This window comes from Salmo trutta, chromosome 4 (assembly GCF_901001165.1).
Source record: "Salmo trutta chromosome 4, fSalTru1.1, whole genome shotgun sequence".
NCBI classification, from domain to species: Eukaryota; Metazoa; Chordata; class Actinopteri; order Salmoniformes; family Salmonidae; genus Salmo; species Salmo trutta.
The window spans coordinates 15,371,043-15,390,832 of NC_042960.1; the positions used below are offsets into that span (position 1 = coordinate 15,371,043).

Below are 19,790 nucleotides of genomic sequence, written 5' to 3' on the forward strand. Positions count from 1 at the left end.
TGGGTAGAAGGAGATGCGGTGCTGGACCACTTCGAGGAGTTCACCCGTCGTTTCCGGGCAGTCTTCGACCACCCACCCGAGGGTAGAGCGGCAGGTGAACGTCTCTTCCACCTGCGGCAGGGGACGAGGAGCGCCCAGGAGTTCGCTATGGACTTTCGGACCATGGCCACCGTAGTGGGATGGAACGACAAGGCCCTGATCGACTACTATCACTGCAGCTTGCACGAGGATGTCCGTCGGGAGTTGGCCTGCAGGGACACCACCTTCACATTTGACCAGCTGGTGGACCCGTCCATCCGGCTGGATAACCTGCTGGCCACCCGCGGACGTCCAGAACGGGCTCTGTTGGTTCCATCCTCCAGCACCAACGCTCCGATACCTATGGAGCTGGGAGGTGCTGCGCTTAGGGAGGCTGGAGGGGCCTTCTCGTGCACCATCTGTGGCCGCAGAGGTCACACTGCCGGCCGGTGTCGAGTTGGTTCCTCTGGGGGTCGAGGCAGCAGGCGGGGCACTCTAGTGTCACCCCAGGTGAGCCGGCACCATTCTCACTCAGAGCCCTCTGTTGCACACCTGTTTTTGCATGTAATTTTTCCTGTGTTTTCCCCGCATAAGGCGCTCGTCGATTCAGGCGCGGCTGGGAATTTTATAGACAGAGCATTCACTCATAGTTTAGGGATCCCCATTGTTCCGGTGGCTGTGCCCTTCCCAGTTCACGCTCTAGATAGCCGACCCTTAGGGTCCGGGTTTATTAGGGAGGCCACCGCTCCCCTGGGCATGGTGACGCAGGGGAGGTCCCAAGGAGAGAATCAGTCTCTTCTGCATTTCCCGTGGTGCTAGGCCTTCCCTGGTTAGCCTGTCATGACCCCACTGTCTCATGGCAGCGGAGGGCTCTCACGGGGTGGTCGCGAGAGTGCTCGGGGAGGTGTTTAGGGGTTTCCGTTGGTGCTACTACGGTGGAAAGTCCAGACCAGGTCTCCACCGTGCGCATTCCCCCCGAATATTCCGATTTGGCTCTCGCCTTCTCCAAGTAGAAGGTGACTCAATTACCACCCCATCGTAGGGGGTGTGTGCGATAAACCTCCAGGTAGACACTGCACTTCCCAGGAGTCACGTGTATCCCCAGTCACAGGCGGAGACGGCGGCTATGGAGACATATGTCTCCGAATCCCTGCGTCAGGGGTACATTCGGTCCTCCACTTCACCCGCCTCCTCGAGTTTCTTTTTTGTGAAGAAGGAGGGAGGTCTGCGCCCATGTATTGACTATCGAGCCCTAAACCAGATCACTGTGAAGTACAGTTACCCGCTACCTCTCATAGCCACAGCAATTGAGTCAATGCACGAGGCGCGCTTCTTCACTTAACTAGATCTCAGGAGCACTCACAACCTGGTGCGTATCCGGGAGGGATGTGGTGGCTAATTTCTGCATTACCAAATGAGGAGAGTTAAACACATCAGTCCGAGTTAACTACATTTTTAATACTTAAGATACTTTTGCAAAAGTTCTTGACCCCCAATAATGCACTCTCTCGAATGAACCATTGAACAAGGTGTTTACACAATGGCTACAGGGATCTTTTATAGCAACGATACACCCCCTTCAACGTACATTGACAAACCACAGATACTTAGTAACAGTTCACAAAGGTTAAGTTTTGTATGACAGATATCCATAAAACACAGCAGGCAGTAACTGCTATGTCAACAGGGTTCATTATATAGACCAGTATCTGGTCCCCTTAGAACTGTCCCTCCCTGGTACGGTATAGAACAAAAACACCATTTCATCCAATGGCATATATCAATTGTCAACTCTAGATACTCCCATCTCAAGCAAACCCCCTCTTGACCCTACTCCTGGACAGGCTCACTGGGGAGTGAGCCTCTAGGCCATGTATTATCACAGGATAAGTGCGAGATCTAAGAGAGGACATACAAGGGTCCATCTACTGCCATAATCCTCCCCACAATAAAGAAAAGGAAGGAGTGACTTGCTCACAGACATTGTGGAGACAAGTCATTGGTTCCCCATTAATCACGCCATCCCTTCACATGGTTTAAGAATAAGTAAAGACACATTCCCATGATGACAAGTCTGACCTCTCCCCTCTCTGGGCCCCAAGTGTCTGAGCCCCAGCTAAGGGAGACGTGCAACTGAAAAGACACCATAGTCCAATGGACACTTTCTAATGACAAGTACCTCAAATAAGCATATTATACTAATAAAACATCTGAATTATCTATGTTACCCAACTAATTCTGATTCGTCCACGACAGGGAGACGAGTGGAAGACAGCGTTCAGTACTACTTCAGGGCATTATGAGTACCTCGTCATGCCGTGCGGGTTGATGAATGCCCCATCAGTCTTCCAAGCCTTTGTGGACGAGATTTTCAGGGACCTGCATGGGCAGGGTGTAGTGGTGTATATTGATGACATTCTGATATACTCCGCTGCACGCGCCGAGCATGTGACCTTGGTGCGCAGGGTGCTTGGTTGATTGTTGGAGCATGACCTGTACGTCAAGACTGAGAAATGCCTGTTCTTTCAGCAGTCCGTCTCCTTCCTAGGATACCGCATTTCCACCTCAGGGGTGGAGATGGAGAGTGATCGCATTTCAGCCGTGCGTAATTGGCCGACTCCCACCACGGTAAAGGAGGTGCAGTGTTTTCTAGCGTTTGCCAATTACTACCAAAGGTTTATCCGGGGTTTTGGTCAGGTAGCGGCTCCCATTACCTCACTGCTGAATGGGGGCCCGGTGCGTTTGCAGTGGTCAGCTGAGGCGGACAGGGCTTTTGGTCACCTAAGGGCTCTGTTTACCTTGGCTCCTGTGCTGGCACATCCGGATCCCTCTTTGGCGTTCACGGTGGAGGTGGACGCGTCCGAAGCTGGGATTGGAGCCGTGCTCTCTCAGTGCTCGGGCACGCCACCGAAGCTCCGCCCCTGTGCCTTCTTCTCGAAGAAGCTCAGCCCGGCGGAGCGAAACTATGATGTGGGGGACTGGGAGCTGTTGGCTGTCGTCAAAGCGTTGAAGGCGTGGAGACATTGGCTTGAGGGGGCTAAACACCTTTTTCTCATCTGGACTGACCACCGCAACCTGGATTACATCCGGGCAGCGAGGAGACTGAATCCTCGCCAGGCAAGGTGGGCCATGTTTTTTACCCGTTTTGTTTTCACCCTTTCTTACAGACGAGGTTCCCAGAATGTGAAGGCAGACGCATTGTCCCGGCTGTATGACAGAGGAGCGGCCCATGGATCCCACCCCCATACTCCCGGCCTCCTGCCTGGTGGCGCCGGTAGTGTGAAAGCTGGACGCGGACATTGAGCGGGCGTTACGTGCAGAGCCCCCGCTCCTCTCCAGTGTCCCGCTGGGCGTCTGTACGTTCCGTCTGCTGTCCGTGACCGGTTGATCTTTTGGGTCCACACGTCACCCTCCTCTGGTCATCCCGGAATCGGTCGGATGGTGCGCTGTCTGAGTGGGAAGTACTGGTGGCCCACCTTGGCCAAGGACGTGATGGTTTAAGTTTCCTCCTACTCGGTGTGCGCCCAGTGTAAGGCTCCTAGGCACCTGCCCAGAGGTAAGCTACACCCCTTACCTGTTCTACAACGGCCATGGTCGCACTTGTCGATCGATTTCCTTACCGATCTCCCCCCATCACAGGATAACACCACAATCCTGGTTGTTGTGGATCGTTTCTCTAAGTCTTGCCGTCTCCTCCCTCTGCCCGGTCTCCCTATGGCCCTACAGACTGAGGAGGCCTTGTTTACGCACATCTTCCGGCACTACGGGGTGCCTGAGGATATAGTGTCTGATCGGGGTTCCCAGTTCACTTCGAGGGTCTGGAGGGCGTTCATGGAACATCTGGGGGTCTCGATCAGCCTTACCTCGGGTTTTCACCCCGATCAGCCTTACCTCGGGTTTTCACCCCGGTCTTACTGCCAGGACCGGCCGGGGGAGTGGGCGGCGTTCGTGGGCCGAGATGGCTCAGAATTCGCTTCGCCTCTCCTCCACTAACCTCTCCCCATTCCAGTGCATTCTGGGGTATCAGCCTGTTCTGGCGCCTTGGCATCAGAGTCAGACTGAGGCTCCTGCGGTGGACGACTGGTTCAGGCGCGCGGAGGAGACATGGGACGCCGCCCATGTTCACCTCCAGCGGGCCGTGCTGCGCCAGAAAGCCAGCGCAGACCGTCACCGCAGTGAGGCCCTGGTGTTCGCACCTGAGGACCGGGTCTGGCTCTCGACTCAAAACCTGCCCCTCCGCCTACCCTGCCGGAAGCTGGGGCCGCGGTTTGTGGGGCCATTTAAAGTCCCGAGGAGACTGAACGAGGTGAGTTACAGGTTACAGCTTCCCCCCGATTACCGTATTAACCCCTCGTTCCATGTGTCTCTCCTCAGGCCGGTGGTGGCTGGCCCGCTCCAGGAGTCTGAGGTGCGGGAGGTTCCTCCGCCCCCTCTGGACATCGAGGGGGTAACGGCGTACTCCGTTCGCTCCATACTGGAATCGAGACGTTGGGCGAGGGGCCTTCAGTACCTCGTGGACTGGGAGGGGTACGGTCCGGAGGAGAGATGCTGGGTCCCGGTGGAGGACGTATTGGACCCTTCAATGCTGCGGGAGTTCCACCGTGTCCATCCGGATCGCCCTGCACCTCACCCTCTGGGTCGTCCCCGAGGCCGGTGTCGGCGCGCTGCTGGAGCCGCGCGTCAAGGGGGGGCGAGGTGTCACGACTTCTGCCGAAGTTGGTCCCTCTCCTTGTTCGGGCGGCGTTCGACGTCACCGGTCTTCTAGCCATCGCCACTCCACCTTTCATTTTCCATTTGTTTTGTCTTGTTTTCCGCACACCTGGTTTACATCTCCTCATGATTACTACGTGTATTTAACCCTCTGTTCGCTCCATGTCTGTGTGGGGTATTGTTTATTGTCTAGGTTGGCACACTTCAGGCTAGTTTGCGCCGGATTTTATTTCTAGCCGTGATTTGTGGCAACCGGTACTTTGTACTTGGTTGTTGTACTTTGTGCTGCTTCACTTGTTCTTTGGGCATTTGTTTTTGTGACGTGGTTGCGTTCTGTTCTTACAATTGCCTCAGTAAAGTGCTTCTTTGTTCTATGTACATATTGGAACCATTTAACAGATTGCATTTGAACCTCTCCAGAAGTGGATATGTATGCATGCCACGGACGTTCTCACAATAAAACAAGGACAGTGAATCATTCTAATAAGTTTGGTTTTGATGAGTCCGGATTTCTAAACTTTAAATATTGTTAATCCTGAATTATACTAGAGACATGAGGAGTGCCATAGTCTGGTTTATACACCAGAAGTAATGGGTATCTGAGGAGCAAAGTATGTGGTGGGGTCAATGAAGGTTGGATAGGACCCAGGGTGCTTTGGAATGTACTGAGTAGAGGAGAGGCAATCACATGATTGCAGCCACTGATAATGGTGGAGAAATGTGGTTTAGTGAGGAAGGGGGCCAGGTCAGTGAGGAAGGTCAGGTCACGTTAAGGGAGAAGGAACAGTTTATTGCCTGCATCACTGAATTTCCTCCCTAGCGACAAAGATGTCATGTTTAGAGAGAAGGAGGAGATTCCACCCCAAATTGGGGTATATATACTACCACTGGTGGAAGCATGTCTTTGCCTTATGCAGCTGTATGACCCAATGGGTGAGTCAACTTGGTTTAAGCTTTACTAATCGTCCTGGGAAATTTTAGAACCTTCATTTACAACCTAACAGTTTTAATACAATTCAATGAAAAACAAGTCATCTGTTCATTTTTTTCATAAACAATAAATACATGTAAAATGTAATGATGTTATAAAATCAGCAGCATATAAAAAGACAACGCAATGCTGTTGAACCAGCCATCGTTGTAGCAGAATATGAAATGGAAAAATAACTTCTAAATACAAGGTTCACCGGTATTAACAGAGGTTCTAATCTCTCATTTCATGATGGGCATGGACACGTCACCTACATCACGGAGGGGGTTTTACACGCCTCCAAAGGATGGCTAAAATAATGTGGGCCTGCCTACAATACACAGATAAAAAGGGAATGTCAGCTCATCGTTTTACTCCTCTAAAACTTAATATTTGAATAAAGCTTTGGTGATTAAGATGTATTTCTCAGCGGTCTCACAAGCCAAAAACTTCATCGTCGGTCTTGACTAGCCTACTTGATTACGTTGGGCAGGACAAAAAGAAAACAGCCTTCATTGAGAGGGGAGGCTATGCTTGGTTTTTAATCAAATAAAACGAAATGGGGAAAAAACATTCGTGTTTTTTTATGTTTCTAAATACAAAGTATACAGGCACCAAATCACATTTTGTTCCATGAGCATATGGGCAGTGTGCGTCACGGCTGGATAGGCTGTGTTTCCGCTGTCAATTTTTTATTTTTTTTCAAAATTCATTCCATATCCAACTGCATTTATAAATTGTGTTCACCATTTATTAATCATTACTCCCACATTAAAAAAACATTTACTAAACATTAGTAAAGTATTTTTGCAAACCCTAATCAAAAGTGAGTGCTAATTTTACTTCATAAATGTTTTGAGTTACCAGTGTAATTTCTCACAAAAAGATGGGCATGCCATTGGTAGACATTCCTGCTGTACCTGGTAAAAGAACAAACACACAACACAGGATGTTTAAGGAAATGTATATATGTGTGAATAACTAGCTTACTAAAATGTACAAATGGTGAGTAAAGGGTTTGTAAATGCCTTTAAAATAAAGTGTTACACTAGGGGGTTGTTGGGCCCAGCACAGGCAGTGTGATCCCCTGGTCTTCTGGTCCCGGTGATGCTAGGCTGCAGCAGTCACGTGTAGTGGACGTAGGGAGAAAACACAGACACACAGAGAGAGAAAGAGTGATAGAGAGCGAGAGAGAGTAAGACACATTTTGTTTATATTTTGGCTCTACATTATATATGACCTATATGTAATACTAATGAACCATTATGTATGACAGCCAGACACTTATACTTGCAATGTAAGTAGTTAGGCTTTCATGAGCCAATGATCCTCTATTAGGTATTCATTCAGTAGTCTTTCTTCTTTATCTAATAAATGTATTTATTCATTCACAACTAGGATGTTGCTGGGCCCAGCACAGGCAGTGTGGTCCCCTGGTCTTCTGGTGCCAGTGATGTGGTTAAGGATGCTAGGCTTAGCAGAGACAGCTCAGAGGTGAGTGCAGAGGAGGTTGGAAGAAAAGAGAGACACAGATGTACTGCCAGTTCCTTAATATGTTGGCTCTATATGTAGTAGCAACTAACCTGCTGACCACAATGCTGGCGTTAAGTGCGCGAGCGTTGCAAAATAAATGTACACATACATGTTATTCAATCATCTCATCCAAACTGCTCGCGAGCATCTGCGTAGCCAGGTGTTAAAATAAAACTTGGTTCTATTTTAGACGCACTGCAAGTCCAGCCTCACCCATCTCCTCATTGTTTTTAAGGAGCATATACCCACGTGGGTGATTGAAAGCTGAACTGAGGTCCACACTCCAGTCCAGTTGGTGGTGGCAATGCACCTTAAAGTTGGTTGCCAACCGCCATACAAAGTCCAAAGAAGAAGAAGACTGAAGGAGAGATTACTACAAACTAACTAGGTTTAGTTAATATAGGTGGTTCAGAGTTCGTTTTGATATTTCAACCTGTGCGTCCTGATCGAGTCTGGTGTGGATAGACAAAATCAACATGCGTGCCCTTGCCCAGTCTTATCATGTTAGGAGTGACAATGGAGAACAATGAGAATCACAGACAGAAAGAGTGACAGACAGACGGGCGGACAGAAAGACAGAGTGACAGCAGAGAAGATGCAGAGACAGACTGCACAACAGGGAGGCAACAGAGGCCCAGTTATAGTGTTGAGTTGTATGTCCAGTGGTGCTTTTACATGTTGTATTTGATTTAAACATGAGCTGGTTAAAAAAGGAGGAGGAGTATGTTTCACCAGTCACTGGTACAGTAAAAGTTGAGAAATGCTTTACTATAGTTGCCGATGTTATGTGTCAGTATGTGTGTGTGTAAGTAGCGGGGGGGGGGGCTGAAATGCCAGGGCTATATTTTTGTCCCTGTCCACCTTTATAATAAAGCATTGCATGCATACCTTTGCAATTGCTTAGTGGCCTGCATGTAGCAGTAGAGTTGAAGTGCTTACAGAAGTTGCACACATAGGGAGAAAACATTTTATGGTCCGGGAAACCTTTTGCCTTTTATAAACACCTCATGCAATTCTACATGACTGGAGACTTCGGACAAGTATTTTTTAATACAGCACAAATTATTGAAAAGATAGGCTACTTTGACAAAATTTCTAAACAACCTAGTCTTGAATCCATCAATAGCCTAGGCCCAGGTGTGTGGAGACACACATATTGTAGGAGGAAATTGTAGTCCTAAAAGAGACTTCCAGTTGCACTGACTCACCCAATGATGCACAGCTCACTAGCCGGCAATGGACAATGCGCTAGTGCCAAAAGCTTATCTCCCCCCTGTTTAACTTCGTAAAACAATGTTCGCTCAACAGGCCTATTTGGAAGTTGATATATTTTGTTCATCTACAGCAGACATATTAGAGTCTTCTCTTTCAGCAGGAGCCATTTGCTTCCCGCGATTTTATTTGAAATATTGCGAAAGGCCTGTTTTGTCTTCATGCTGTTCACTGACAAATTTGCCTGGCGTTCCCGACCGTAGGTTACGCCTTGTTATTGGGATAGCTACTGATCCTCTGTGGCTAAATTATAGGCCTAATCATGGTGTAGTAGGCTATTCTGAATGATTTCATTTATTTCTGACAGACAGCAGCAACGCTATAACTTTGGTTAATGTATTTCAATTTATGAAAGGTGCTGCAGCTCATCCAGAACCCTTCATGCCGCTATGAAATAAATTATGAAGTGATATTTAAATTAGATAGCTTGCTACACACACACACACACACACACACACACACACACACTCGACCGGTGACCGCAGCTTAAGACATGCACATTTGGATACCGTGTGCATGCAATCTCCGCACACGGCAGACAGGGAAAAAGACACAACCGGGCCATTTGGGAAAAGTGGGTTGAGAACAACAATGACAAGAACTATATACAAAAAAAATACATAAACCCAAAAGGGCACTTGCCAAGTGGGAGGGCAAAGGAGCAGGTGTTCGGGAACAGGTAGACCCCTATCTGTGCACGTACCTGCTCAGGGCACTCCCAGACCATATGAATAAAGGTTCCGGGAGCACCCTGAGGGCATAGAGAGCATTTCGGGGTTAGATGTATTTTCATTTTGAACAGTCTGTGCGGGGTAAGATAAGATCTTTATCATGGTTGTAGTCATTGCTTTTGGTATGCTTTTGGTATGTGTCAAGAACAATAAAAATGTATTTTGACAAAATACACTGCTCAAAAAAATAAAGGGAACACTTAAACAACACAATGTAACTCCAAGTCAATCACACTTCTGTGAAATCAAACTGTCCACTTAGGAAGCAACACTGATTGACAATACATTTCACATGCTGTTGTGCAAATGGAATAGACAACAGGTGGAAATTATAGGCAATTAGCAAGACACCCCCAATAAAGGAGTGGTTCTGCAGGTGGGGAACACAGACCACTTCTCAGTTCCTATGCTTCCTGGCTGATGTTTTGGTCACTTTTGAATGCTGGCGGTGCTTTCACTCTAGTGGTAGCATGAGACGGAGTCTACAACCCACACAAGTGGCTCAGGTAGTGCAGCTCATCCAGGATGGCACATCAATGCGAGCTGTGGCAAGAAGGTTTGCTGTGTCTGTCAGCGTAGTGTCCAGAGCATGGAGGCGCTACCAGGAGACAGGCCAGTACATCAGGAGACGTGGAGGAGGCCGTAGGAGGGCAACAACCCAGCAGCAGGACCGCTACCTCTGCCTTTGTGCAAGGAGGAGCAGGAGAAGCACTGCCAGAGCCCTGCAAAATGACCTCCAGCAGGCCACAAATGTGCATGTGTCTGCTCAAACGGTCAGAAACAGACTCCATGAGGGTGGTATGAGGGCCCGACGTCCACAGGTGGGGGTTGTGCTTACAGCCCAACACCGTGCAGGACGTTTGGCATTTGCCAGAGAACACCAAGATTGGAAAATTCGCCACTGGCGCCCTGTGCTCTTCACAGATGAAAGCAGGTTCACACTGAGCACGTGACAGACGTGACAGAGTCTGGAGATGCCGTGGAGAACGTTCTGCTGCCTGCAACATCCTCCAGCATGACCGGTTTGGTGGTGGGTCAGTCATGGTGTGGGGTGGCATTTCTTTGGGGGCCCGCACAGCCCTCCATGTGCTCGCCAGAGGTAGCCTGACTGCCATTAGGTACCGAGATGAGATCCTCAGACCCCTTGTGAGACCATATGCTGGTGCGGTTGGCCCTGGGTTCCTCCTAATGCAAGACAATGCTAGACCTCATGTGGCTGGAGTGTGTCAGGAGTTCCTGCAAGAGGAAGGCATTGATGCTATGGACTGGCCCGCCCGTTCCCCAGACCTGAATCCAATTGAGCACATCTGGGACATCATGTCTCGCTCCATCCACCAACGCCACGTTGCACCACAGACTGTCCAGGAGTTGGCAGATGCTTTAGTTCAGGTCTGGGAAGAGATCCCTCAGGAGACCATCCGCCACCTCATCAGGAGCACACCCAGGCGTTGTAGGGAGGTCATACAGGCACATGGAGGCCACACACACTACTGAGCCTCATTTTGACTTGTTTTAAGGACATTACATCAAAGTTGGATCAGCCTGTAGTGTGGTTTTCCACTTTAATTTTGAGTGTGACTCCAACTCCAGACCTCCATGGGTTGATAAATTGGATTTCCATTGATTATTTTTGTGTGATTTTGTTGTCAGCACATTCAACTATGTAAAGAAAAAAGTATTTAATAAGATTATTTCTTTCATTCAGATCGAGGATGTGTTGTTTAAGTGTTCCCTTTATTTTTTTGAGCAGTATATATTGTAGCGGCAGGAGCCTATTGGAAAGACTTGGAGGCGTGGCTTGTTGGGGCTTTTTGGCCTTCCACGGATTGTATTGTATTATGTTGTGTTCTGTGATATGTATTTTAAATAAAAAATGTTTCCCTATGGGTTCTTTGTTTGGTTGATTTGCGTGGTTAAGCATTATTAGGTGAGCTTGTTGAGCTTGTTCAAAGAGCGGGAATCTGCACGACTTTGAGCAGGTAATACCAGTTAGTGTTGACAGTTTAATCTGAAGAATATCAAGACGCCGTATTCACAAAGCCCTTAGCGATGTATTTGAAGCTTTGGTTCCCCCACTACAGAGGCTTCTAGTTGTAACTTCACCTCCCTGAACAGAATTAATACAAACTCCTAGTTTCCTTCATGACCGCCATTTTACAGCTTTCACATTAAAACAATGAAGATGGAGCGCTAATTCAGACACAGTTTCTAAAAAAATATATTTAGAGCCCCTATACTACTGTAGGCTACCTGATTTAAGCCTGTCACACATTTCCTTCACTAGGAATTTCACACACTCCCTTCACTAGGAATTTCACACACTTCATTCACTAGGAATTTCACACACTTCATTCACTAGGAACTTAATACTTGTAGGACACCCCGATGTTTTGAAATTCGGGACATGTTTTAAATTATATTGGGGGCACAATTTCAATAATCTGTGGGATCCCGTCAGTTGTACGACTTATCGATTCAATACATCTAAACATCCTTGATATTCTTCACTGTCCTTGACACGCATTCCATAAATACCCAACTATCTAAGTTGAAGTCGATGTGAATGCCTTGCATCTGGCGAATTGGATATTCGAACTCTCTCAAGTGCCTTGTGATGTGAAAGGTAATGCAACCACAAATCATGTTACGCAGCTCCGGATGAGTCATAAAATGTCTACCTTGGTGATCTTCTACGGAGGCCATCTTTCTAACTGACAATTTACCTGCCCAATCTACCTGCTCTTAAAAGGAAACCGAGCGTGGTGGATTGCCTACATTTCGCCTTGACACAGAGAACCAGAAAGTGGCACAAAAGGTGAAAGATTTGTCGTGGCAACCATAGTTATGATCTGATTCCCGCCTCGTGTTCTCTGCAGTCCCGCATGATGGACTGGTCCGACTGCCTGAAATCCTTTAAAATGGAGGCAGTGCAGCTCGCTTTCTGCCGCGGCTTTATTAAAAGCGACGGGTAAACACTGCACGGTCGCAGTGGCAGTAATTGTAATGCATTTTGTGCCTGAGATAAGGTCGGCCAGATAGGACATAGCCCATTAGCCCCAGCCATGAGAAAGCATGTGTATGGTAACACTAGGCTAAACTGATTATACACAACCTGGAAACACGGTAGAGTCGCTAGCGATGGACCCCGTTCATCATGTTATGGATGCAAATTTGCCAGTTATTTTTCCCCGATGAAGATGATTGAAGTTCTAGCGTCGAGATGATTCAATTTAGATTCACAGAGTAGAGCCTTGGAAATTGGAGGTGATGGAACTAAAGTGGATTAACACAACGTAAGCCTCAGAAACCTGCCTAAATGTCCACACTGCTGTATGAAAAGACAACACCTTGAATTTTTCATTACGCTTGAGCTCAGAAAACTCTCAAATCGATATCGCTTGAGAGGTCTCGGCCAAAGTTGTCATCAGAACAGCTGTCAAACTGACATCAAGTGTTGGCGGTATTGTGTGAGATCCTATCATGTTTGCCCCAAGAGCATTAGGTGTACCTGCTGATGTCATAGGCCTCTTGAGCAATCTTTATAAGATAAACCCAACGCATTGGAAATGCAATGAAAGCAGTCCGAGCAATATGTAACACATAAAACACAACATCCATCTTGAACTGTAGCGACCTTCACCATTCATAGCAGTTAGTCTGACGGATGTAAAAAAAATAGGAATACCGCCCTGTACATCTTATTGTTCAGGCCGTGTGTCACATCTGTTAATTTAGATAGACTATAGGCCTTCTGAGAATTTATTTAACTGTTTACTGTACATCCCGTGTGCTTACGTCCTGTTCTCTTACATTTGAGCCCATTGATAGCAAAGCAATTTTTTCCCATTAATTTTCTTGGCACAAATTACAATCTATATCGGCATACTGCCGCCTACGAGGGCAGTATATTATAGAACTCGCAGAAGATAACAGGCTAAACAAGGCTGACTTGCAATCTGCTAAAATTGTACCGGCAGTTATCAGTGAGTCCAGTGGAGTTTTAGCCTGGTTCCAGATCTGTTTGTGCTCGAGTTGGCATCAAAGCACAAACAGACTGACACAGGAGGGGATACAACCTTTTCCCCATTCCACTTGTTCACCTACATTAGCATGGAGAGCTTCATTTGAAAGCTTCATTAATGACAGTGGATAGAGGGAGGCGACATTATAAATAACAGGTGATATTGCAGAATTGTGATATTTAATGGACTAGATGATGATTAAGAGCCCCTGACACCAGGGCTACCGCGGTGTTGGGAATATTGATGCTTGGTAGTACTTAGACAAATGATGAATTTAGTGCCAGCCAGTACACAGGAAGGCAGCCTCAAATGCCATTGAGGGCATTTACTGCAGCTATGCTTCAGCCATGGATGGAACTTAATTACCGTCTAGATGGGAAGGAAATCGATAATGGATTTCTATTCTGTGTCCGAGGGACAGACATGGTATATTGCGGTGTATTGCTGATGGATGGCTAATGGCTATACCTCCAAGAAGTCTGACTAAACACAGACACTTGAACAATGATGTTGTTTCACCTGCTTTTCAGGACTATGATTAAGAAATATTGGGCATAGCTAAGTTCTATAAGTTATTTTTCACAACATCTACAGGACGTTAGCTCTCCAGGAACAGGTTTGGAGAGCCCTGGATTAGTCAGATTTACAAAATTGTGGCTAAATCACATGGAAACATAGTTGCTGAAACTTGTTTGTAGCCAGTGGCTAGCAGATTTGCAGCATCTGCCTGGCTGGCCTGCCCTGAAGGGGCAGAAGAGCTCTCCTGGACATATCTGTATCTGAGAGATGCTTTAGAATACCATTTACATTACAATACATTACAATATGGTGTGTTAACCAAGGCTTCTACTCTAGCCTGTTTGTTTAGGGGGATTTCATACCCTCTTCTGGCTACGACTTGTAAGCCTTTTGGGATATCTTCAATTTAAAATGAGAAAATGGGGCTTCTTGCTCACGAGTTGACGTTCACTTTAAAACAAGGTCAACAACCATGTGCATTTGTTTGAGTGGTTTGCAAGCCAGTCAGAGGAATTTGCCGGAGCCTATGGGCTCTAATGCATGTTATAATTGCCTTGGGAAGTGCTGAAGCTCTCGAAAAAATAAGGAAAGTTCTAAGTATGCCCCATGTATTCATCATTTCACGGTTTGTTTCATTATTTAACCATCTGTGTATTAGCACCAAGGGCTTTGGCTATAAGGAGGCTGGCAGACACTAACTTAATTTGAGAGGCCACGTGAGGTCTTGAACCATAATGGTGGCAACGGAATTAGAGGCGCAATTACCTGCGGCACGGTCTGATATGGATCAACTCCATGGTTTCCCTTCGTTTGATAAACTCTCATTGTCTTCCTGATTATTGCATTTCCTGTCAGTAGTCTACAGAGGAATCGTGCAGACTCAGCAGTGGCTTTCACATCAGTACCGGTCCATAGAAACACATTTAGAGCAGAATGGAAAATTAGAAAAATGGGAAACTGTAAAGTGGCTTTCAGCGTGAAATAAAACCGAGACAGCCATGTAAACAGAGAATATGATATATTATTTGACTTTTGAAACTTTGCATACTTCTACTATATTGTAGGCTATTTAGATTAAAAACGCATAATGTGAACTTTAAGATCTTATGTTGCAGGGCTTGCAAACTATCCCAGATTACAAAGGGAAACCAAGCTGCGAGCTCCTCAGTTACACAAGCCTACTAGATGTGGTCTGCTACATCCGTGAACAAAAAGTTATACATTGAGAGCATTTAGACTGGCTAAATCACCGATTGGTATTCTTGGCATCCATTCAAAAAGCACTACTGAGGGTAGTGCATACAGCCCAGTACATCACTGGGGCCAAGCTCCCTGTCATCCAGGACCTCTATACCAGGAGGTGTCAGAGGAAGGCCCTAAAAATTGTCAAAGACTTCAGCCACCCAAGTCATAGACTGTTCTCTCTGCTACCGCACGGCAAGTGGTACAGATACACCAAGTCTGGAACCAACAGGACCATGAACAGCTTCTACCCCCAAGCCTAAAAAACTGCTGAATAGCTACCCGGACTATCTGCATTGACCCCTTTTGCACAAATGCTTTAACTGATCACATACACTGCTGCTACTGTTGACTATCTGTCACTTTATTCCTAATTATATGTACATACAGTGCATTCGGAAAGTATTTAGACCCCTTGACTTTTTCCACATTTTGTTACGTTACAGCCTTATTCTAAAATGGATGAAATTGTTTTTTCCCCCTCATCAATCTACACAGAATACCCCATAATGACAAAGCAAAAACAGGTTGTTCAAATTTTGTGCCATTTAAAAAAAAATTATATGAAAATATTACATAAGAATTCAGACCCTCTACTCAGTACTTTGTTGAAGCACCTTAGGCAGCGCTTACAGCCTCAAGTCTTCTTGGGTATGACGCTACAAGTTTGGCACATCTGTATTTGGGTTCTGATGTTCGATCGGGTTCAAGTCAGGGCTCTGGCTGGGCCACTCAAGGACATTCAGAGACTTGTCCCGAAGCTACTCCTGCGCTGTCTTGGCTGTGTGCTCACGGTCGTTGTCCTGTAGGAAGGTGGACCTTCAAACCAGTCTGTGGTTCTGAGCGCCCTGGAGCAGGTTTTCATCAACGATCACTCTGTACAGCTTTCCCTCGATCCTGACTAGTCTCCCAGTCCCAGCCACTGAAAAACATCCCCACAGCATGATGCTGCCACCACACTTCACCGTAGGGATGGTGCCAGGTTTCCGACAGACGTGACGCTTGACATTCAGGCCAAAGAGTTCAATCTTGGTTCTGTCTGGCCACTCTACCATAAAGGCCTGATTGGTGGAGTGCTGCAGAGATGGCTGTCCTTCTGGAAGTTTCTCCCATCTCCACAGAGGAACTCTGGAGCTCTGTCAGAGTGACCATCAGGTTCTTGGTCACCTCCCTGACCAAGGCCCTTCTAACCCGATTGCTCAGTTTGGCTGGGCGGCCAGCTCTAGGGACAAACTTGGTGGTTCCAAACTTCTTCCATTTAAGAATAATGGAGGCCACTGTGTTCTTGAGGACCTTCAATGCTGCAGAAATTATTTGGTACCCTTCCCCAGATCTGTGCCTCGACACTATCCCGTCTCGGAGCTCTACAGACAATTCCTTCAACCTCATGGATTGGTTTTTACTCTGACATGCACTGTCAACGGTGGGACCTCATAGACAGGTGTGTGCCTTTCCAAATCATGTCCAATCAATTTAATTTACCACAGATGGACTCCAATCAAGTTGTAGAAACATCTCAAGGATGATCAATGGAAACAGAATGCACCTGAGTCTCATTACAAAGGGTCTGAATACTTATGTAAATAAGGTATCTGTTTTACATTTTTTATACAATTACCAAAAATGTCTAAAAACCTGTTTTCGCTTTGTCATTATGGGGTATTGTGTGTAGATTGATGAGGATTTAAATGTATTTAATACATTTTTGAATAAGGTAACAAAATGTGGGAAAAGTCAAGGGGTCTGAATACTTTCCTAAGGCACTGTATCTACCTCAATTACCTCGTCCCCCTGCACATCAACTCAGTACCCATTGTACATCGCCATAGTCATTGTGTATATAGTATTACTTTTATTATTACATGTTTTACTTTTCTATTATTTCTCTATTTTCTTTCTCTCTGCATTGTTGGGAAGGGCTCGTAAGTAAGTATTTCCCTGTTAGTCCACACCTGTTGCTGGCAAAGCATGTGACAAATACATTTTGATTTGAATTAGATGAAGGTTGCATCAACACAGCCCCTAGGTGCTTTAAAACAAAATCATATATGCTTGCTGCATGCTGATAACTTGCAACATGTAGTTTACCTCAGGCATATCTTTTGGATGATATTAGCCATGACATTGTCATACTAAGAGCCTGAGTTTCAATGTGTGTGTTGTTTGTTTGAACTGGAAATGGATCTGAAATAATCGTTAAGGCATAGACTTTCTCCCTCGAGGCAATAGAGGGGGTTTGATTAATCTGGCCCAGGTTACACCGGCCTATGGCCCATCACGTCATCGGGCGAAAGCGGGGAGAGTGGAGCGCCCTTCTCAAATCGAACAGTAATCTGCCCTCACATCTGGAAAGCTACTGGGTGTGCAGGCTTTTGATCAAGCATTGCTCAAAAACAGAGAGTTTATCAAGGTCTGGCTGAGCAGCTCATTACTAAAATGTGGTTTGTTAGAGGGGGACTGGAATAAAAACCTGCACACCCATTAGCTCTCCTGGAGGATGGTTGATTACCCTTGATGTAAAACATTGTAACATTACAATCAAATACGTTTCATGCCTTTCGAAATAATTCGGCTCATTCAATATATCAAAGATCAAATGGCTATGGCAGGCTACAATTATTTTTTATTCAGCTGAAGCAAGCACACACATTTTCATGAAACGTACCTTTGCTAGCTTTGTCATATTTATCTTAGCTAATTTAGAAGTATTTATTTTGCAGGCTGACTACCATCTATTCAGTTTCAATGTCCCATACACTGGATACTCAAATCAGCTGGAAGTATCTACAGTGCATTCGGAAACTATTCAGACCCCTTGACTTTTTCCACATTTTGTTATGTTACAATGTTACAAACGTATTCTAAAAAAAAATTTACCTCATCAATCTACACAAAATACCCCATAATGACAAAGCAAAAACAGGTTTTTAGAAATCTTTGCTAATTTATTACAAATAATAAACTGAAATATGACATTTACATAAGGCCCTTTACTCAGTACTTTGTTGAAGCACCTTTGGCAGCGATTATAGCATTGAGTCTTCTTGGGTATGACACTACAAGCTTTGCACACCTGTATTTGGGGAGATTCTCCCATTCTTCTCTGCAGATCCTCTCAAGCTCTGTCAGGTTGGATGGGGAGCGTTGCTGCAAAGCTATTTTCAGGTATCTTGAGAGATGTTCGATCGGGTTCAAGTCCGGGCTCTGGCTGGGCCACTCAAGGACATTGAGACTTGTCGCAAAGCCACTCCTGCTCTGTCTTGGCTGTGTGCTTAGGATTGTTGTCTTGTTGGAAGGTGAACCTTCACCCCAATCTGATGTCCTGAGCACTCTGGAGCAGGTTTTCTACAAGGATCTCTCTGTACTTTGCTCCGTTCATCTGCCTCGATCCTGACTAGTCTCCCAGTCCCAGCCGCTGAAAAACATCCCCACAGCATGATGCTGCCACAAACACTTCACCGTAGGGATGGTGCCAGGTTTCTTCCAGATGTGACGCTTGGCATTCAGGCCAAAGAGTTCAATCTTGGTTTCATCAGACCAGAAAATATTGTTTCTCATGGTCAGAGTCTTTAGGTACCTTTTGGCAAACTCTAAGCGGGCTGTCATGTGCCTTTTACTGAGGAGTGGCTTCTGTCTGGCCACTCTACCATAAAGGCCTGATTGGTGGAGTGCTGCAGAGATGGTTGTCCTTCTGGAAGTTTCTCCCATCTCCACAGAAGAACTCTGGAGCTCTGTCAGAGTGACCATCAGGTTCTTGGTCACCTCCCTGACCAAGGCCCTTCTAACCCGATTGCTCAGTTTGGCTGGGTGGCCAGCTCTAGGGACAAACTTGGTGGTTCCGAACTTCTTCCATTTAATAATGATGGAGCCAACTGTGTTCTTGGGGACCTTCAATGCTGCAGTCATTTTTTGGTACCCTTCCCCAGATCCGTGCCTAGACACAATCCTGTTTTTGAGCTCTACAGACAATTCCTTTGACCTTGTGGTCGTAAATGTGACATTTATTTTTTTAAATATATACAGTTGAAGTCGGAAGTTTACATACACCTTAGCCAAATACATTTTAGCTTTAACTTCCTGACTGATGTCTTGAGATGTTGCTTCAATATATCCACATAATTTTCCTCCCTCATGATGCCAAATATTTTGTGAAGTCCATCAGTCCCTCCTGTAGCAAAGCACCCCCACAAGATGCTGCCACCCCCGTGCTTCGCGTTTGGGATGGTGTTCTTCGGCTTGCAAGCCTCCCCCTTTTTCCTCCAAACATAACGATGGTCATTATGGCCAAACAGTTCTATTTTTGTTTCATCAGACCAGAGGACATTTATCCAAAAAGTACGATCTTCGTCCCCATGTGCAGTTGCAACTCGTAGTCTGGCTTTTTTATGGCGGTTTTGGAGCAGTGGCGGAGCAGTGGCTTCTTCCTTGCTGAGCGGCCTTTCAGGTTATGTCGATAGGACCTGAGCGGTATGACAGCTGCGTGATCCCATGGTGTTTATACTTGCGTACTATTGTTTGTACAGATGAACGTGGTACCTTCAGGCATTTTGAAATTGCTCCCAAGGATGAACCAGACTTGTGGAGGTCTACAATTTTTTTCTGAGGTCTTGGCTGATTTATTTTCATTTTCCCATGATGTCAAGCAAAGAGACACTGAGTTTAAAGGTAGGCCCTGAAATACATCCACAGGTACACCTCCAATTGACTCAAATGATGTCAATTAGAGTATCAGCAGCTTCTAAAGCCATAACATCATTTTCCTAGCTGTTTAAA

The 19,790-nt window shown here is 46.2% G+C and overlaps 1 protein-coding gene across 3 annotated transcripts in view; it reads right to left on the minus strand.

Annotated features, from left to right (window-relative positions):
* Window positions 1-6,371: 6,371 nt before the first annotated feature.
* LOC115191894 (intracellular protein transport protein USO1-like) overlaps window positions 6,372-19,790 on the minus strand; it is a 29,599-nt gene continuing 16,180 nt past the window's right edge. For 2 of the 3 annotated variants that reach the window (XM_029749897.1, XM_029749895.1), the window contains one exon: window positions 6,372-6,813. In XM_029749897.1, coding sequence (XP_029605757.1) covers window positions 6,747-6,813 — 67 coding nt within the window. In that variant the 3' untranslated portion in view covers window positions 6,372-6,746. The remainder of the gene's footprint in view (window positions 6,814-19,790) is intronic. The other variant, XM_029749896.1, reaches the window with a different exon arrangement.